This window comes from Heptranchias perlo, chromosome 8 (assembly GCF_035084215.1).
Source record: "Heptranchias perlo isolate sHepPer1 chromosome 8, sHepPer1.hap1, whole genome shotgun sequence".
NCBI lineage: Eukaryota > Metazoa > Chordata > Chondrichthyes > Hexanchiformes > Hexanchidae > Heptranchias > Heptranchias perlo.
Genome location: NC_090332.1, coordinates 10,409,081 through 10,431,247, shown reverse-complemented (window position 1 = coordinate 10,431,247; position 22,167 = coordinate 10,409,081). Strand labels below are relative to the sequence as shown.

Here is a 22,167-nt window from a genome sequence, read left to right as displayed (position 1 = left end):
GTTGTGCCTGTTCAGCAATCTGTTCGATGTCCTAAAGCTCATGAGGTGCCCAACAAAGTTAAATTCAATGACACAAGGGTCACAAGCTAAAACCTGATGACAAAGTAAATTGGAAAAGTCACAAATGTGACCATATATGGGCAATGAAATGACTATATAGTCATTTCATTGCCTCTTTAAAGAGGGGAAAAAGCTCTTGAAATCTCACTTTAGGAGAACATCCGAACCCAGCCGCGTCCCAAGTGTGAGTATGCCATTTCGCTACACGCACGGCGGGATGGTCTGCACCCCTGGCATCTACCTGCCTTTCTTCACCACATTCCTGGGCCATTTTCCAAGCTTCCCCCCTCCTCTGCTGTTCTGCTATTAACTCTGTTTCTCTCTCCACAGATGCTACCTGAGCTGTTGAGTGTCTCCAGCATTTTCTGTTTATATTATAATGCTATTTGGATTCTGATACTAATAAGGATACACATTTAAATATTATGGATACATTATGGTTGAATTGTTCCATGAAACATTTCAATAGATGCCATGATTTTACTGCTGCTGTGGTATGTATCAAATCATCCTGGGAGTGGCAGGAGAGAGCAAGTTCTTTTACTTACTAATCAGTGGATCAATCTGTGAAGTCTGGATCTACAGATTAAGCATATTTTAAAAATATACTTAAGAGCAAAGTAATTGGAATGAACAAAACTATCCATGAATGCTGGAGAACTAGCAATATGAGAAGCATACTCCACATTTTGGATTTGTGCCATAAGAACGTTTTATTTTGCTTTTACTAGGGCATTCTTTTCAAATACTTATCCAATTCCCTTTTAAACTATGTTATAGTCTGTCTCAATAGTCACATGGAAAATCATTTCATGTTCTAATAATTCTTTGTGTGAAAAAAATCTTCTAGTGGCACATTGGCTCAATGGTAGCACTCTCGCCTCGTCACGTAGTCCAGGCTATTACTGTATTGTCTTTGGAATGAGGTTAGACCAAGGCCGTGTCTGCCTGTTCACATGGATGTAAAAGACCCAGTGTCACAATATGAAGAACTCTTCTGGTGTTCTGGCCAGCATTCATCCCTCAACCTCCACCGCCAAACTAGATTATCTGGTCATTTAGTTAATTTGCTGTTTGTGGGACCTTTTTTTTGAATTCATTCATGGGATGTGGGCGTCACCGGCAAGGCCAGCATTTATTGCCCATCCCTAATTGCCCTTGAGAAGGTGGTAGTGAGCCACCTTCTTGAACCGCTGCAGTCCGTGTGGTGAAGGTTCTCCCACAGTGCTGTTAGGGAGGGAGTTCCAGGATTTTGACCCAGCGACAATGAAGGAACGGTGATATATTTTCAAGTTGGGATGGTGTGTGACTTGGAGGGGAACGTGCAGGTGGTGTTGTTCCCATGAGCCTGTAGCCCTTGTCCTTCTAGGTGGTAGAGGTCACGGGTTTGGGAAGTGCTGTCAAAGAAGCCTTGGCAAGTTGCTGCAGTGCATCCTGTAGATGGTACACACTGCAGCCACGGTGCGCCGGTGGTGAAGGGAGTGAATGTTTAGGGTGGTGGATGGGGTGCCAATCAAGCAGGCTGCTTTGTCCTGGATGGTGTCGAGCTTCTTGAGTGTTGTTGGAGCTGCACTCATCCAGGCAAGTGGAGAGTATTCCATCACACTCCTGACTTGTGCCTTGTAAATGGTGGAAAGGCTTTGGGGAGTCAGGAGGTGAGTCACTCGCCACAGAATACCCAGCCTCTGACCTGCTCTTGTAGCCACAGTATTTATGTGGCTGGTCCAGTTAAGTTTCTGGTCAATGGTGACCCCCAGGATGTTGATGGTGGGGGATTCGGTGATGGTAATGCCGTTGAATGTCAAGGGGAGGTGGTTACTCACTCTTGTCGGAGATGGTCATTGCCTGGCACGAAAGTTACTTGCCACTTATCAGCCCAAGCCTGGATGTTGTCCAGGTCTTGCTGCATGCAGGCACGGACTGCTTCATTATCTGAGGGGTTGAGAATGGAACTGAACACTGTGCAATCGTCAGCGAACATCCCCATTTCTGACCTTATGATGGAGAGAAAGTCATTGATGAAGCAGCTGAAGATGGTTGGGCTTAGAACACGGCCCTGAGGAACTCCTGCAACAATGTCCTGGAGCTGAGATGATTGGCCTCCAACAACCACTACCATCTTCCTTTGAGTTAAGTATGACTCCAGCCACTGGAGAGTTTTCCCCATGATTCCAATTGATTTCAATTTTACTAGGGCTCCTTGGTGCCACACTCGGTCAAATGCTGCCTTGATGTCAAGGGCAGTCACTCTCATCTCACCTCACCTCTGGAATTCAGCTCTTTTGTCCATGTTTGGACCAAGGCTGTAATGAGGTCTGGAGCCAAGTGGTCCTGGCAGAACCCAAACTGAGCATTGGTGAGCAGGTTATTGGTGAGTAAGTGCCGTTTGATAGCACTGTTAACGACACCGTCCATCACTTTGCTGATGATTGAGAGTAGACTGATGGGGTGGTAATTGGCTGGATTGGATTTGTTCTGATTTTTGTGGACAGGACATACCTGGGCAATTTTCCACATTGTCGGGTGGATGCCAGGTATGTCCTGCCCACAAAAAGCAGTACTGGAACTGCTTGGCTAGAGGCGTGGCTAGTTCTGGAGCACAAGTCTTCACCACTACAGCCGGGATGTTGTTGGGGCCCATAGCCTTTACTGTATCCAGTACACTCAGACGTTTCTTGATATCACGTGGAGTGAATCGAGTTGGCTGAAGACTGGCTTCTGTGATGGTGGGGATATCAGGAGAAGACCGAGATGGATCATCCACTTGGCACTTCTGGCTGAAGATGGTTGCAAATGCTTCAGCCTTGTCTTTTGCACTCACTTGCTGGACTCTGCCATCATTGAGGATGGGGATGTTCACGGGGCCTCCTCCTCCCGTTAGCACGCAACAAGAGCGTAAGGAACTCATGGATTTCTTCATCACCAAGTTTGAGACCATCCACTGCATACTCCCCATTCCCTGAACAATCCTCGCAGTTTCTCCCCATCTTCTCTTTGCTCTCTCCAAGTTCCTGTTGTTCATGAGTCCCACCCCCTGCTCCCTCAATCCCTGTTCACCCAACTTCCCTTCCTGGCTCCTATGCTAGCTGAAATGGTAAATGTTTCCTTCTCCTTAGGTACAATCTCTCTTGCCTTCAAACCACCACTGTCACACCCTCCTCAAAAAAAATTATCCCCAGCCACTCCCGCTCATCTCCAGCCTCCCTTTCCTCCTATACCACCAAACCAGATTACTGGTCATTTACCTAATTTTTAAAAAATAAGATCTTGCAGGCAACAAGAGCGTAAGTAATTCATGGATTTCTTCATCACCAGGTTCCAGACCATCTGCTGCATCCTCCCGATTCCCTGAACCTCTATCTCTGAAATGTCTCCCCATATTGCTTTTGATCACTCCTCCCCCAACTGCTTCCACTGCTACCTATCCAAATGTGGCCAGCACATTTCCAGCAATGGCTTCACTTCCCACACCCACACCATCACCTTTGGAGTCACTCAAGGATCTATCCTTGGCTTCATCATCTACAAACATAGGATCAATTTTCACATATACACCAAAGACACCCAACTCTACCTCGACTCCCTCCATGCTATTAGACATCCAGTCTTGGATGAGTCTTAACTTTCTCCAGCTCAACATTGGGAAGATCAAAGCCATTGTTTTGGCCCCATTATCTTGCCACTGATTCCAGCCCCCTCCCCAACCTCTCACAAGCTGAACCTGGCTGTATGCAACCTGAATACAGCTCCCCCAATGCTCTGCTTGCCATCCTTCCATAAACTGTAACTTGTCCAAAATTCTCCTTCATGTAGCCTGCCTTCCACTAAGTCCTGCTTGACCATCACCCTATCCTCAACTGACCTACTTTGGTTCCACACCCCAAAACTTCAAATTTAAAATCCTATTCTTTAGATGGCTCCATCCCACCCTACCTCCGTAAACTCCTCCAGGTATCCCCTGACTCCAGTATTTTGGGCAATTCGTTAAAAACTCTCTCTCTCTGACCAAGACTTTTGTCACCCTCTCCTAATCTCTCCTTTCCTAACTCAGCATGTTTTCTATGAAATACCTTGGGGTATTTCTTACTTTAAAAGGTACTATGACAATAGAAACAACTTGCATTTTTATTCATCTCATTTGTGTTTGTGGCACCTTGCTGTGTGAAAATTGGCTGCCCCGTTTCCCTAACATAGAATCATAGAAAGGTTACAGCACGGAAGGAGGCCATTCAGCCCATCGAGTCCGCGCCGGCTCTATACAAGAGCATTCCGGCTAGTCCCACTCCCCTGCCCTTTCTCTGTAGCCCTGCAAATCTTTTCCTTTCAAGTACTTATCCAATTCCCCTTTGAAGGCCATGATTGAATTTGCCTCCACCATCCCCTCGAGCAGTGCATTCCAGATCCTAACCACGTTTCAAAAAGTAATTAATTGATTGCCAAGCACTTAGGGACACTCTAAGGGCATGAAAGTTCTTCCTTCTTTTCAAACCAAATTTCCAATGAAACAAAAGCAGAAAATGCTTGAAACAAGCAGTGGCTCCATCAGAATCTGTTCCTCTTTCCAAATGCTGACTTACCTACCTGTGCATTGCCAGCAATTCATCTTTATTTTAGATTTTCAACAGTTTTCTGTTCGATCACTTAGTTCCTCCTTTAGGAATGTTGTGGTTATGTTACTGGACTAATAATCCAGAGAACATGTGTTCATTTTTTCAAAATTTGAAAATGAAGAGCTGGTATCAGTAAAAATGACCATGAAGCAGTAGGATTGTCGTAAAAATCCAACTGGTTCACTGATGTCCTTTAGGGAAGGAAACTTTCCATTCTTACCCAATCTGACCCATACATGACTCCAGTCCCACACCAACTTAGTTGACTCTGAAGTAGCCTAGCAAACCATTCAGTTGAATCAAACCGCTAGAAGGGGGCCACTTTCTCAGGGCAATTAGAGATGGACAATAAATGTCCATGAACGCCTAGATCTCGAGAATGAATATTTTCTTTAAAAAACTAATAAACCATTCTGTGTAAGAAACAATTTTTAAAAATAGACGGAGCGCAAAAACCGAGAACTTACGCTCTCCGCTTCTACAAGAAGGCCTTTTATCCGTCGTCACCTTCCGCCCCCGAGTTTAAATAAAGTTTACTGGGGGGGGGGGGGGGGGGGGGAACAAACCGCAAGTAGTTTTGAAAGCGGTCGGGATTCCCGCTCTCGGCGCGTGGCTCTCGCGAGAGCTTGGCCCGAGACGGGAATTGGAGCGGAGAGTAGTGCGCAGCCCCAGCTGGGAAATGGCGCTGACGTTAAAGTAAAAGGAGCGGGAGAGAGAGAGAGCGAAGCGAAGCGAGCGAGAGAAAGGGAGAACCGCCGGGAAAATCGGCACAGACAACCGCCGCGCACTGAAAGGAGAAGAGCCGAGAAACGGGGGCCAGTGCCCCGAGTTAATGACAGGACCACCGGCTTCACGCAGCAGCAGCAGCAGTGCATCCGATCGCAGGCAGGTACCGTTTGTATACTCTCCACCCTCTCGGGACAAGGTCTAACCAAACCCCGATCCGGTGAGGAGGAGGAGGAGGGCAGGCTGGGCGAGGTCGACACTCCCGCTCTGGGGTTACTTTGAGACCGCAAAGCTGGCAGACGGTGGCGAGAGGGTTGAGCGGCGTGTGGCGGTGATTCACTGCCGTGTAGGCCCCGGCGCGCGCGGCTCTATGCTGCTCAGAGAATGTCCGCTGCATCAATGGGAGCGTGGTCACTGATCTTAGGGGAAAATTGCGGTGGTCTAAGGAGAGGGGAAGGAGCTATTTGCAGAATTTCCAAACAATCCTATCCGGTTGATTTAATCCACTAGCTGTAAACGAGGTGGAGGCATTCCCATTCTCCCACCACTCTAAATGCTTCGTGTAGTTCAAATGTATCAGATAATCGAAGTCTTCTGCTGCACTGCTAAAGATCCATAAATCTTAATGGTGCCAAAGTCCAGAGGGAGTTGAACCCACCTAGCCTCCTTCGCCGCATTTGTAAACGCTATGCTAGGATTCGTAGTTTGGTGGATGAAATCCGCACGTTGTGATCTTGAACAAGAAGAAACCAGATCCACGTTAAGCCAGGGGCACCAGTTGAACGGTATCTAGGGCGATGATTGGATGCACAGGGAGCCGAAACGCCTGCGTAGAACTAATCCGTGCTGGTCTCAGGGAATGGTGTGGATAGCACCACATTGGTATACCGCAGTTTAATTTTAATATGAATCTATAATGTGTAGGAAATTAATAGCAGTGAATCCTCTGATGCAAGAATGGGTTGCAACTTTCATTTGTTCTGTATGGCTAAGTATATTTTAGTTTTTAAGAGAACTCCCCAAAAAAAGGAGAGTACGCTTGATCTTAAGTGTTTTGACATTTTGTATCTTGCCGTATGTGGGGAAAATTTGATGGTAGAGATTGATCTATGTAAAGGTTTATTGAATTTACACTAGAAGTTGTCTTGTAAGACAATATGGTTTCTGTTTTGAAATGAATGAACTTGCATTTATTGAATGCTTTTTATGTCCTCGACCAATGAATTACTGTTGAAGTGCAGCAGTACTGTTATGTAGGCAAGGTCCCACAAACTGCAAATGAATGAATTCTCCACTGTTGTTAGTCGTACCATGGGATTTTTTACATCCATCTGATCAGGTAACATCTCATCTTGGTTTAACATCTCATCTGAAAGTTGAAATGCAGCATTCTCCCAGTACTGCACTGGAGAGTTAGCCCAGATTAGGTTCTTTGTATTTTACTGAATAAGTGCTTGTCATAGTTGTGGCAATTTTATATTGAGTAGAAAACCCTGTATTTTGGAAGAAGAAACTTTATTTTGACTTGGTTCCCATTGAATGCAGTCAGTTTTGTATTCCGACCAGGTATATTTTGTACTGAAGCTGTTTGAAATCTGATCTGTGTTTATTTGGTACAGGTATATATATTTCAACACACAAATGTGAAAGCATTAAAGAGCACACCTTAGGTTCCTCATTGACAGCATTGTTGATTTTGGACTTTGTTGAGCATGAACATGAGCATTGAAATTTAATATTGTGTAAGGGGGAGAGAACATGATGTGAGCAAAGAAAATCAAAAGGAAAAACTGTATATGTTGGAAATCTGAAATAGAAACAGAATATGCTGGAAATGCACAACAGGTCATTTGGCACCTATAAAGAGGTTTTGAACTAAGCCTGGCCTGCACACTTGATTAAAACTAGGTTCAACTCATGAAAAATCCCTGAATTTGTCTTACTGATCTTTTGTAGTGGGTCATCTTGGAACCATGATCAGTCAACACAGGTTGAATAACAGGGAAGAGTCCAGAAAGTATTAAGTTTGTGGCTTGGAAGCAGTTGGAATGATGTCTTATGTGATTCTCATGCAGTGCTTTGTTGAAGGGTCCCGTTCTACCTCCTAATGTATACTCACAGTGGTTTCTCAAAACAAACTGATTGTGGTCAAAAGCAAAATACTGCGGATCCTGGAAATCAGAAATAAAAACAGAAAATGCTGGAAATATTCAGCAAGTCAGCCAGCATCTGTGTAGAAGGAAACAGAGTCAACGTTTCAGGTCGATGGCCTTTCGTCAGAACTGGAAGAAGTTCAAGATTTAACAGTTTTTAAGCAAACTGATTGTACTATTGGGACCTCATGTGAGAACATTTTCTCATACTGGTGTTCATGTCAGAACTGGAAAACTACACTAGCCACCTTTTGAAATGTTTTTTTCGGCACTGATAAAGGTAGCTTGGTTATGCTTTTGTGTACCAACAGTCAGGGTAATACTATTATCAGGCCAAGGTCTGCTACTGTGAAACACCTAGGTTGTATCTTATGGGGTCTATAACTCTTTACAGTAGGCTGGTTACTTTGTGTCAGTTTCTTAACTCAATAGTTGCCTTTACCTTAAGTAGCTCGAAGCAAGTTTCTGGATTTTAGCAAAAATTACTTATTCGAAGGTTCACTAGATTGATTCCTGGAATGAGAGGGTTGTCCTATGAGGAAAGATTGAGTAGAATGGGTCTATACTTGTTGGATCTCATTGAAACATATAACTTACGGTTTTGGTCTCCTTACCTAGGGAAGGATGTACTTGCATTGGAGGCGGTGCAATGAAGGTTCACTGGGTTGATTCCTGGGATGAGAGGGTTGTCTTGTGAGGGGAGGTTGAGTGGAATGGGCCTGTACTTTCTGGAATTTGGGGGAATGAAAGGTGATCTCATTGGGATTCTGAGGGGGCTTGACAGGATGGATGCTGGGAGGTTGTTTCCCCTGGCTGGAGAGTCTGGAGCTGGGGGGCATAGTTGCAGGATGGGGGGGTTGGCCATTTGGGATTGAGATGGGGAGGAATTTCTTCACTGAGAGGTTTGTGATTCTTTGGAATTCTCTACCCCAGAGGGCTGTGGATGCTGAGTCGTTGAGTGTATTCAAGGCTGAGATAGATATATTTTTGGACACTAGGGGAATCAAGGGATATGGGGATCGGGCAGGAAATTGGAGTTGAGGTCAAAGATCAGCCATGATCTGATTGAATTGTGGAGCAGGGTCGAGGGGCCGTATCTCCTGCTCCTGCTCCTATTTCTTATGTTCTTATTAGGGTGAACACATTTAATAGTCTTAGTGCTCCATGGCCAGATGCATTATCTCGTCTGTATAATGCATCTGCCCATTGTTAGCAGTAGAATTGTATAATTTATAGATTCTGCTATTGATTTAGATATTGGTAGGATTGCTCCTTTTTAGTAACGTCAAAATTTATTTGGTAAAGTTTGTATTAAACTCTGCCCTATTAAGTTCACTATTCTCAGAAGTTTGTTATTCTTTGCTAGATTTAACTTATTGAAGTGTCAAACTTTATCTTTTAAACAATTGAGAACTCATAATTTCTAATTGATACATGTCATGCCTGCTTATTTTGAATAAAAGAGAGAAGGCCAAATGTGAGAAACAAAGAAATGTAAATTAAATCAGTTCTGTCACACTGATTAGATCAGGTAATAAGACGATGGGCTAGGGGCAATTTGTGAGCCACATTCTCTCATTTTTGGTCCTTAGCAGTCTTTCTAGTGCATTGCCTCCGTTTATGATCTGCCTGACGATGAATGAATTGGGATTCAACACTTTCTCATCCTTTTCTTGGTTTTCAGCAATAAAGGCAAGGGATTGCTAGTAGGTGCTTTTTCCAACTTCCTTACAGAAATTGGAGGGACCCTCTTTTAAAAAAGAATGACTTAATAGAATTATTTGCCCCATAGCTTCCCGCTGCTGCCCCCTCAGGGTAGCACCTGGAGACCACTTGGCTACTGCCCACAGAAGCATGATTGAAATCAGTTGTTCACTTCGGGAAATCGCAAGCGCAGAGCCGTGTCCAATCATTAATGCAGCTCCTTACAGCATTTCTGAGAGTAATTTTTGAGTTGACATCAGTTGACTCTTGACAAAAGTTTACTTAGGCCTGAATCACTGTTAGTTTATTTTTATGTAAAGCAAATTCTGTTGACCATTAGGAGTTAATTATGTTTAATCTTTCAAAGTTACTTCATAGCTTGAAAACATATCATCACAGTAGATTGTTGGCCTATATGGGCTGGGAGCTCAACTTACCTGCGATCAAAATAAAATGACCAAAATTGACAAGCTGTCATTGGTACTTTGTTCTAGCAGGCAGGGAGAAAATCTACCTTGTAAGGTATCTACCTCTAGACACCTTGGTGTTGCCTCATTATGTTAAAGATACACTGTATTATGTGAAATATTAATAAATAGTAAGGTAAATGGTGCATTTCTTACTATGCATTACATGAATGGTGGCTGGGGAAATTTATAGAAAGTGCAGCGAGTTACGTTAAAACAGCAGGGCAATAAAATTGGGTGATCTTAAGTATCTCAAGATAGACTAGGATAAAGGTAAAATATGTGGTCAAAATGAGGAACCCCTTTTATAGTGCATCCAAGGCTGCTTCCTAGTCCAACAAAGAAAGAAGCAGTACTTAGTTCTGTGAAATGAAGTGAGGACAGTATCTATTATGAGAGTCGGTGAGCAATTGGGAGATAGTCGGCACAAAGGTTCAATGTGAAACCAGAAAAGGAGACAAAGGTAAAGGCACAGTTCAGTGAGATAAGGGATCTGGCCCAAATTAAATGGGCAGAAAAGCTAGCAACCAGGATGATGGATTAGCAATAAGGAATTTTCAATATGAGCTGGATAAGTGAAAAATGCATTTATTCTTATATGGCGAAAAAGGGAGTATATCAGAGCATAGAGTTCTGTGGATAAATGGAGATTGAAACTGCTGAAATGTAAAATTGTGGCATATAATAAAACTATCGGCTATCAATACTAAAGGTATAGAAAATGTAGTGAGGAGTTGAAAAGGAGGGGCTAAAAGTGAATAGGAGAAAGACTAGCAAATAAAGGAAAATAGTAAGAGCTTTTATAAATTATAGTAAAAGAATAGATTAGGACAGCTCAAGAATAAAGGGGGTGATCTAGTTTAGGAGGGTAAAGGGATAATAAAAACATTTATATATAATTTGCATCTGTTTTTACAAATGATGGTGGAAATGAGAATCTAGGTATAATAGAGGAGGTTGTGGAAGAATTGTTAAAGCTAACTGTAGAAAAGGAATTTGTTCTTTTAAAATTAGCGGAACTCAAGGTGGATAAGTCACTTGAGCTCTGATGGCATGCACCCTAGGCTTTGAAGCAAGGCAGAGAGGAGATAGCAGAGGCACAGACTTAGACCACGGTTTTTCAATTCTTCATAAATATACAAATTGTGCTGGGGCAATGGAGGGTAACACTTCTGCTCAAGAAGGGAGAGGAGGCTAATATATACATTTTAGTGGAAAGAGAAGACAAATAGCAGATGTAATTTAATGGAAGGATAAAATGCCCAATGTGTAGTCGTTAAAGAGGAGACCTCAGGATTCAAATACATAATTCCTGAAAGTGTGACTGTAGATCGTATTATCATAAGGCTAATAGCATTTTAGGTTTTATGTAAATAAAGTACAATAGTAAAATGGCAATGATAAATTTACCATGTTCAGTTTTGGGCATCCCATTATAGAATTACTTAAATATTCTTAGTATACAGTGTTGATTCAGCAGGGATGCAAAACTGCCGTAGTGAGGAGATACCTGAATTATTGGGTCTATTTCCCTGGAACAGAGAAAGCTAAGAAAATTAAAATTATGAAAGGTTCTGATAGGTGAATAGGGGAGTTAGTGGCAAGGAGTCCTTAATTTAATATTGTTATTAAGAAAGTAAGGAGAGAGAGGGTGGGAGAAATGTCTTTTACACAGAGTTGTTGGAGCAGGAAATGCTTTGCCCCAGCATAGTTGAGGCAGACACTTTTGCATCTTTTAAGAGAAATGTGGATAAACATTTGAAGCAGAGGAAGATACAGTGCTATGGGAGAGCAGTGGGTAGCAGGTTTAGTTTTGGATTGCCCTGAATGTTGGGGTGAATAGCCATCTTATGTTGCAGAACTGGGGTATATGCACGATGAGAACTTTCGCTGCATTGTATGGAGTATGTCAGTATATTGTCTGGTGTGGTGGAACACAGTTTAAAATGCTGGGTATGTGCACTCATTATATGATATATTTGCATACTACCAAGTGCCAGAAGTGCTGACCTTAGAAGTAAATCATCGATAACTCAGTCCATGTGTAATATTAAAACGTATGCCTTGGAACATTTGGAGTCCCAAATATTGTTTCATGTATAGGAAAGCTTTGTTCTATCAAACACAATTTGCAGTCTCTTCTGCAAGTCCGTATAACTTGTGTTAAATTTATGGACATTTTTAAGCTGTATTATCCACATTGCTCTTACTTGCAATTACATTCAAATTGCATATGACTTGTCCACTACTCAAAGCAGAAAAAGTCCATGAAGATAGCTGTTTTGCTTGATCTTGGACTGGCATGACCTATGCGGCTGGGTAGAATCTGAATTCTTACTGTAGTTAAACCAGCACTGTTTGTTTCATCCCTCAATCTACATTCCTGGTGGTTATACACAATCAGACATCTTAGATACATTTTTCTTCCACTTTTTTTGTTGTTGCCAGTTTTCTCCCATTCCCTGTCAAATACGTTGATTGCCACTCATAGAACTGTTCCTCAGGAAACAGTCACTCTCCAGCACTTGTATCATAGCCTTTATTCACGTGAGCCTTGCCAGTGAGTGTTTGGGGGCATCACAGCCATGCTTGATTCTGTTCTCACCCAACATCCATACACTTCCAGCAAGAGCCACTAAGTACTTAGAAGGAGCAGGATGCCTGGATTTTTTTTTCCTTTCCCTGACCAATGGGTGCTGAGGCCAGTTGTACTGCCGTTAATGCCATCCCGATTGGGACCAGCTAACACTGCACCGTCAGGGGATTAATCTTGAGAATGTTTTCTCTATGGTTCAGTTACTCAGTCCTTTTAACCAAGTGAGCCATTGGGATAGTTGTGCTGTTTCTAGCATTTAACTAGAAAACTTTTAACTTTAACTTTAAACACACTATTTATAAAGCTTGCAGCAACAGTTAATGGAGGTAGACTTCATAAACCATGTCCACCTTTGTGAGGAAGAGAGACTTATTTTGCTATTCTGACCATCAGTGCTTATATCCAAATTTTGTTTGTTTGCCCTTTCCTTCTGGTAATATCTCAACCTCGGCGGCTTAATGTGATAGGATGAAGTAGAATGTGATCAGTAAGATGGACATTGCAGATGCTGAACTAAACTGATGTCATTTTTATCCCACATGAGGCTTGATTTTACTTGACTCCAATTTTATTTTTTGGGGTGGGGGGTGATAAAAGAGAAGGTAGGTTGATTTTAGCATGGCTTGTTATTTTAAGTAAGTATTCCAATTTGTCATTTAAGAGTTGCATCACTTTGAGAGCGTGACTATTCCTTTTTAGTCCATAAAATTGTTTGTGTGCTGTCAGATGTGAACTGACCAGTAACCAGGGATAATCACTGATATTGACGTAGAATTGTGTGGGTAATTGTAAATATCAGGGTAATTGCAGCTAAACAAAGAACACAATTTGGTCAATTAAAGCAAGGTTTGCTTGTTTTTTTTTATTTCTTCTCCTCTTCACACCCCTCATCAATTGTGTATCTTACGTTCCCATTAACTGTCTTGCTTGTGAACATGAGGCAAGAAAACATTCAACAGTGTATTCCATTGTAAAATGGCCTTCAGTATTTCCTAAAATTATGCAAGTGTTGTGGAGTAATTTTGCAGTTCTTCCTTCTTTTCCCCAAAACCACCCTCCTTTTCTCCACTTTCCCCTTTCTCCAGTCAAATAAAGCTATGCCTGTTCAAGAAAATAACTTGATCCTGGGCCTGGCTAGTTTGTTTTTATTAAATTTTACTAGGCTCTCACAAATTATAATTTAATCTGATTCCATTTATAGATCAATTGTTGGAGTCATTTTCAATAGATTCAGATTAAAAGATTCTGCTGGAACAAATGTTTAAATTCAATACTTTTATTCAGTGCCTTCCTGCAAATGTGAATAATGGTACAGTCCTTCCAGAACTTGCTACATTTATTGTTTTTTATTGCTTTTAGACCTTTCTCAAACACACAGAAATAAAAGAAATGCAGCTTTTATAATTACTTAGAATGTATTACAATATATAAATAAAAATTAAACTGGCACAATTTCAAAGTGCAAAGTTTCATTTGTCACATACAACACGTGTTTCTAAAACAATTTCTTGAATATAGAATCTTTTTTTATCAAAATTATCAAAGGTTGGAGTTTGTGCTTTACCTGTTTTGATGTTTTATTCAAACAGATTCCAGTTACTTTCACTGCTTCTTAAAATAGTTTCCCCAGGGTTTTACCCATAGTAACTTTTCACTGAATCACAGGAGCTGAGGATGAGGTGGGGCTTACATGCTCTGTAAATGATGAGTCTTCCTGATAATAATAAGAATTCTAGGAGTTGTAAGTACAGTTGCATACTGGGAGTTGTGAACAGGTACTTTGTTGCGTCTCTTCAGCTAACAGTGTTAGTTCTGGAAAGTCCTAGGACCTGAAGCTTGGATTTGTCAGGGAGCCACAATCCTCTGAAGGAAAATGTTAAGTATTTCAAATAAAAGTGCTTTTATATAATTATTTTTATTTCCTTTCAATTCTGTTACTATTTTGTATCTTTATTATGTTGCAAACTATATTGCCATCAGTGGAGATTATCGTTATTTCCTGGGGTTTGGGTTAAAGCATGTTGTTCGTTTGAAACAGTATGGAAATAGTTTTACGATGTATCTAAGTCTGAGCAGAATGTACATACTATCAATATAATGCGAAACTAGCATAAATCTTGGTAACTCTGTAAAGAACAAAATAGACCTTAAAAAGAAAAGATGTGGGAGGAAGGGGACAGTAGCTAGTATTTTTGAGTATCCTTGCTACAAAACTGAAGTATCCAAAGCATTTCATAAAATAATTTGATAAATAGCAGAAGTTGTACATCCCTTCCTGTTCTCAGCAACCTATTGGTAGAACCAGTTTAAGTGCATACTTGGATTAATCTGATTACATCTCTTTACATACTATTTCCTTTTCTAGCTCTGCTTCCAGCAAGAACAATTTCACTTGATTTGTAAGGTGCAATAAAATTCTTTGTTCAGTGGGATGGATAAACAGTTGCTTTTTGGCATATAAAAGAAGTTTGAACTAGTCAGGAACAAAATGTCCCTCGAAAGCTTTATCCCTTGAAAGTTTTGGAGAGCAATTAATCTGTAAGATTATTTCTGTGTGTGTGTGTCTCTCTCTCAAATGTATGACATGCAATTCCTGTGTCACAATTTTGAGTCATTAATATTGGAAATCTGTATGTAAACATCTAAAATAAAAACATATCATCATTTGTTGGTGAACCAATCAAAACACTTTTTAAAAAAAAACTTTTCAAACATTTTTTTCTTCAGTAACTTTATTTTATTGTCCAAAATAAGGTTTTAACATTTTTTTAAAATTAGCAAATTACATATTATACATATTATAAAGCTTGTGAATTTAAAATAAAATTGCTGGACTATAACTTGGTGTTGTAAAATTGTTTACAAATATTATACAGTAACAGTTAAATTTACCAACTGAATTTTTTTTTACGTCTTAAAAGTTTTTGCTTGAGGGCATCATTGTCTCCCAAAAGTCTGGTTTGTACTTGATATTTTTGTCCAGAGTGGTAAAACTATGGGCTGAAGGCAGATCCTGCGGTCTGAGGATGTGCAGTGTGCACAATTTTCCAGGATGCATCAGTAGCATTTAAGCTAGCCAAGTGATTAGAATGCGTTTCTCACCAAATCTATTTGGTTCTTTTTAAAAATATTTGAAGAAAAGCTAGTAGACAATTTTTTAAAGTTTTATTCAGCTAATCTTTTTTTTTAAAAACAGAGGCTGTTTGAGTGAGAGAGAAAGATAGAACTTCAGAATGTATCGATTTAAAGCTTTTGTTGGTTTCGAAATATAAGTACTTCAGAAAGTGTATTAAGGTGAGAGAGATTGATAGCCTATCAATGGTTTGTGTCTCTGTCTCTTTAATTGAGTTCTTTAAAAAACAATTGAGTTGTATTTCGAAAGGCTCTAATTATTAAATAGAATTACATAGAATGTTCAGCACAGGAACAGGCCATTCGGCCCAACTGGTCCATGCCTAATTATCATTTTTTAAATACAGTCCCCAACACTTACACTGTCCACACTTATCACGGACAGCCACCTATATCGGGCAAATGGCATTAACCATTTGGCATCACTGCAGGCATCGGTTACAAAGGTGGCCATTAAAACGTGGCTATTTGAGGCAGTTTGGATGGCAAGCTGCAAGTGGCAGGGGACTTGCAGGCAGGGGACAATACATGAATTCTTCTTGTCTTGTGCCCTGTTGTCCGCCAGCTCCAGGATCTCGGCAGTCGGGTACCCGAGGACGGCACACAACTAGACTGGGGCCCTGATGCTTTCGCTCGGGCTTCACCTTTGGAAGGAGGCGAGTACTCTTGTGCACCACAGCACAGATGGGTATCTGTTTATAATGTGCTGTGTGTACACATTAAAATAAAACAACCAGTAAGGGATTCAGCCAAAACTAGTGGTGTTCTGACAACGTATGTTTTTTTTTTTAAAAAGTACTCTTTTGAAATTTCCTGGTTACGCTGTTCACCATGTACAGTAGGCAAATCGTATTAACATTAATGTGCCTGCTCTAAACGGTGGGGACTGTATTTAGAAAATGTAACCATTCTAATTATTGACACCTTTTGGGGAGGGAGGGGGAGGAGAGCGAGACTTCTAGGGAACTAGTTATAAAACCAAATATAATGTTTGTAGAGACCGCCTAGAAAGTTCCAACCGGTGCTGCCATTCTTGGGGCTTTCCATTCTTCCCCACCCCCATCCCAGTGAGACCCTCGCTACTGATCAACACCAAAAATCTACTAGTGTGCGAAACCCCACATTCCAACACACCTGCGATCTGCCAAACCCAGAAGTTCCCACTCTACAGCGATGCTAGACCATAAAATCCGCCCATGCTGCTGAACCCCAGCAGCCCCATCCCAGTGCAGCTAAAAGCCTACAGTCACCCCCAGCGCTACCAGATCATAGGATTGCCCCCAGTGCAGCTAAACCCCACTCCCCTATTCAGTGCTGCTAAATACCAGATATCTAACACCAGCTTTGCATACCATCTTGCTGTACATTTTCAACTTTAAAACCAGAAAGTGATTAAAAATTTAGAACATACATAAAGCAATGTATAATATAAAAGCCATTCATTTATGGTTTTCACAGAATAATGGACAGTCATGGAATTCAATCCCCAAAGCACCAGTAAGAATCCCAAAATATGCTCTTAATAAAAATAGAATTTAACCTTGTCACTGTAAATCTGTGGTCCTAATGTTATCCTGAACATAATTATGAAAGTGTATCCTGCAACTCGCCATGAGCAGCACCACGGGAGATGAGCTAATGTTTAAAATTATAAATGCTAAAATGGCTGTGTAATCGTTCTGTAGCACCCCATATATTTTGTCTTATTCTGTTTCAGAGTGAAGTATGTGTGAACTAACTGCACAAGTCACCAGCAGTCTACTACAATTTCCAGAAGTGACCATAGAAGCTCTTGGTGATGATGAATCTACACAAGATGAAGTGCTATATGGGAAAATTGCCACAGGTAAGGCATAACCGTGTTCGATCAAAACATAAGCTTATTTTGTTGCTCTTTTTCCTAGCCTGTAACTTAGAAATCACTGAACGTCAGTGTGCTTTGACTACAAAGTGTTTATAGTGTATTTCTGGGTAATGTGCTTATTGACCAGTGCTTATTTTGAAAATGCAGCACTGCTTGTACATTATGGTGTTTTTCCTCATTCATATTTGTCTTCTGGCTTTGAACATTTTTGTTTAAAGTTAATTGATTTAATTCTGGTCAATTTGTCCTTGGTAGAGTTCAATGATGGCATCTGGTTTCAAGATAATGTGTGTTTTGCTACAGCTTTTCAGGAATGAAACAAAACTTTTATTGCATAATTCATCAGTTCTTGCTACCCAGAAACCTGTTGCAGATATAAAGATCAGTGAAAGTGTTTTGATTTGCTGGAAAGATATTCCAGGATAGGACGGTGCCACTAACTGTCCCGTGCAAAGAGATTTTAGGCTCTAGCTCATTGAAATAGAATTTCAGGTCAAGTCAAAACCCAGGAGAAGGAATCTTTGAGTATCAAGTATGCAAAGAAATGCTCCATTTTGTACTAAAATGTTTTTCAGGATTTCTCTACATGATTGGATAATTTCTTAGGAACATAGGCTGTTCAGCCCCTGGAGCTTGTTCCGCCATTCAGTTTGATCATGGCTGATCTGCATCTTAACTCCCATCTACCTGCCTTAGTTCCATAACACAAAAATCGATCAATCTCAGTTTTGACTCAACTGCTTTTTGGGGGAGAGTGTTCCAGATTTCCACTAAATCACCCCTGAACGGCCTAGCTCTAATTGTAAGGCAATGCCCCCTTCTGGACTCCCCTACCAGAGGAAACAGTTTCTCTCTATCTACCATATCAACTCCTTTTGATCATCTTAAATACCTCAAATTAGATCACCCCCTTAATCTTCTATATTCAAGGGAATACAAGCCTAGTCCACATAACCTATCCTCATAATTTAACCCTTTTAACCCCAGTATTATTCTGGTGAATATGCAATGCACCCCCTCCAAGGTCATTATATCCTTCTGGAGGTGCAGTGCCCAGAACTGAATGCAGTACTCCAAATGGGGTTTAACCAGAGCTCTGTATAGCAGTAACATAACTTTATCTGCTTTGTATTCCAGCCTTCATGTAAAGATAACGTACAAAATCTAGAGTGTTTGACAACTAAAGTGCTGAAGTTCTATACAGTGCTCTGTTTTAATTCTCATCGAAATTGCTGCTTTTTATTTAATTAAAAACCAGATCTTCATTGGCAAACACCCTCTTCTCCCGTAATTAGGTACACTAGTTAAGTCAGGGTAAAATAAATATTGTTGTTCAGCCACAGAGGTGGTTTCACTGAGGCCAGTCAGCACTGCCAGCTACAATATCAAATCAGTAAAAGTATTACATAAACCCCAAGTACACAAACTAGACTACATTGCTTTAAACAATATTTTGCCTTGCAGTTTCTCCTATATTTCCTTTGTGGTTAAGGTTATAAAATATATACTTTATACTCAGTTATTACAAATTAGAATTCCTTTCAGAAACAGTCCTTACAATATTGAGTAGAAAAGCTGACCCATATAGAGTAGGCAAGCTGTCCCATTGGTTGAGGATGTGAGCTTTATAATGTAAACCAACATTTTTTAAATGGAATCAAAGCTTAACCTAACATGCACCTCATAGAAATTGTACTTCTTTCCTTGATTACTAAATATTTCTGGTACAGTATTTAGTGTTACTAATAGATCTTGCAGATGTAAACTTTTAAATTCAGGAGTTTTATTCAGAAGTTCCCTATATACCTGCAGAATCATTCATTCCTTCCAGAAGTGGCCATTCTTGCCATTGTAACACTATATAACTACATTTTGGAATTCATTAAACTTTTTTATTATGGCCAGGACACCTGTATTAATCTCCATTCTAGAACCTGCATTTAAAGTGAAGTGTTGGCGTGTAGTATTTGGGTCAGCTATAAAGGATTTTATCTGTCTTCTGTGTCCTGTTTCCAGATTTATTATAACTAGCCAGACCCTTAATCATAACTCATAACTGAGCTAGGCTGAATAAACCATCCACATACTGGGTGGAATTTAACTCAATGATTATGCTAGGTAACAATTCTACAAAAGGAAGCAAATATGTACCAATGATTAAAAACTTACTATCATGAATCTACAGTTCCAGATGTTACTAAAAATTTGGCTGCATTACAATATCAGCTGACATTTAGATTACATTCCTAACTCTTAATATGAAGAGGTAATTAATAGCATACACACAATTTCAGTTGGGAAACGAGCAACCTTTTTTGCAAAATTTGACGGTATATGCATTCCTGATTTTTAACCTTTTTGAGTGCTAATTTTTCATATTGGTTTTATTAAAGACAATATGGAGTACACCTCTTTCTATTCCCTTTGATGCACAGATTGTATTCCAGGAAATTCTGCAAATGCTTAGAATGCACAGATGTAGTCGAAAGCACTCCCAACGTTTGAGGTAAAAATATACAGTTGAAGCCTAGGTTTTTGAGAAGCTGAGCTCTTCAAGTTTAAAAAAGAATGTAAATTTTTATTTAAAATTTCATTTATAACCTTATTTTGGGCATTAGAAATTTCAGTTACTAATGGGGGGGAAAATGGCAGCTGATTTTTTTTTCCAAAAAACATTTGAATGATGCAGTTTGCTTCATTAACAAACTTTCATTAAAAAGTCAACACATGATTTACCAATTATAAAATGTTGCCCTGGGGTTTTTCTGTTGTGACATGTTGACATATGGGTTTTACATTATAAAAGCATGATATAGGAAATAAGGTTAATATGCACAGGAAATGCAAGCCATATGCAAGAGTGTGTATATATCTGAGATTATTAGATGAGAGTTTGTGAAGAATGGGGTAAGAGCTGGCATTTGTTTCAGTGATCTTGTGCACTTTCTTTTGTGTTCTTGAGGCAGAAGTATAATTTTGGAAATTAGATCTTAGTGCATAATTATTCCATGCCAGACCATAGTTGTAGTTAAGTTGTACAGATTTCCATAGTTTTATGACTAGAATTTAAGTATAAGGGGTATGTGAAATTTTCACACTGTCCAATTGAACAATGAACAACATCTTAAGGGTACAATTATAGATTCTGTCCTTACACATTAAAGTTATATCTGCAGAAAGCATTTTGAGCTGTACAGCACTAGGATGAAGTGCTCATGGTGGGAGCAAAGAGATGAATTAAGATGAACTAAGAAGTATATTGGCTTACGTGCCGTTAAGTCAATATGGTGACCAAGCTACACACATTCTGTTTCCATTTCGTGAAATTTCATCAGTATTTGGATATTCCACAAATTTGTCAATTTTTCTACAAAAAAACAAATTGATATTGCTTGCTGGTATCAATACTATAAGGCTATTGACAACACTTGTCTGCTAGAGGTGGAGTTCTGATGTGAGCTGTCACACAGTAGTCGGTTGCTGCTTTGCATCTGGAATTTTACTTCATACAGTTCTGCGTGTTGCTGTAAAGAAGCTTTGAGCAGATTCTTCCCCACTGGGATGTGTGCAACAGGGGAGAGGGGAAGGAAGAGTTGACGATAGCCTTGCATCAACTCTGCATTTTAGATGAAGTCGAAGTGTCTTTTTTTTTGCACAGTTAGTATAGCCTCCTCTCTTATCTGCACGTTATCTGTGCTGGCAAGAGGCTATTGACGTAAGGGACTAGAGTTGTCGCGTTATAGTGTGATGCATTTCAGCCAGTTCTCTGCTCCAGCTGTTGCTTTTAGAGACAACACGTTGTCTGCTTGGAGTGCGGGGGATGAGGGACATTAGTGAATGCTTTACAGCTGTTTGGGATTTACTGGATCTATACTACTTCTGCCAGTTTTATGCCACTGAGTGTAAATATAGCGAAAGATTATATAACAAGGGCACAAGTTAGGAGTTGAACACACCAGCATTGTAGCTACTGAGCCACCTGTTGTCAGATCTATGTGCAACATTCTCAAAGCATTTCTTTGAGAGAATAGCTAATGTCTGTTTGAATTCTGCTATTTTAGTGTTAGGCTTTTGATCAACATAATGCAAATGTTTTTGTCCAAAAACATTTTGGAATTTCCAACACATTTGAATTGAAGTTTAGAAATAAGGTCTTAAGATTGTCTTCAACAATTAAAATGCCCACTTACAAATCTAGTCTCTTCTACTATTCTATTTAATTTTTTTGTGAACCTGGTCAGTTTCAAACGATATAGAAGGGAGATTTGGATTACGGCCTTTTGAAGGAATTAGTTACAGCAATCTGTCAATCCACTTAACATGGTGAACAGCAACGGTGGGTTGGGGTGCTCAGATGGCTGTAATTATTCAGATCTTTCTCAAATGTTTCATGGGGTGGTTACTAAGAACTACCTTGATGGGAGATTAGGGAACAGGAGTAGTCACATTGTTTGACCGTCCATCCTCTTTATCTCTTCTCTTGCTCTCCTACCCCACCTGTAGCCCTCTATACACCCACTCCCCTTCCTGGTCATTGGTAGAAGTGCCTTCAGCCTCCTCAATTCCATTCTCTTGAACTCCCTCCCTGAGCCCCTCTGTCTCTCCACCTCCGAATCTTTTTCAAAACCTATCACCTTAAGCTTTCAGTTACTCTCTTTCTCGCTCTCGTTCACTTTCACTTTTCTCTCTCTCCTTTCCTCTCCTTGGTATCCCTTTCATTACTCCCATCTATAAAGGGCTTTGGGATGTTTCTTTACATTAAAGGCACTGTATGAAGATAAGTTTTTGTAGTTTCTATTTCATCATTCAGAACTCCCTTGATATGACCTTGAATAGCTGAGATAGACAGTCACCA

The 22,167-nt window shown here is 40.3% G+C and overlaps 1 protein-coding gene across 2 annotated transcripts in view; it reads left to right on the top strand.

Moving 5' to 3' along the window:
* The first annotated feature begins 5,326 nt into the window (after positions 1-5,326).
* Positions 5,327-22,167, top strand: part of ahctf1 (AT hook containing transcription factor 1) — an 86,852-nt gene continuing 70,011 nt past the window's right edge. The window contains exons 1-2 of one of the 2 annotated variants that reach the window (XM_067988634.1): positions 5,327-5,555; positions 17,166-17,294. In XM_067988634.1, the coding sequence (XP_067844735.1) occupies positions 17,174-17,294 (121 nt within the window). In that variant the 5' untranslated portion in view covers positions 5,327-5,555; positions 17,166-17,173. Of the gene's footprint in view, positions 5,560-17,165; positions 17,295-22,167 lie in introns of both variants that reach the window. The other variant, XM_067988636.1, reaches the window with a different exon arrangement.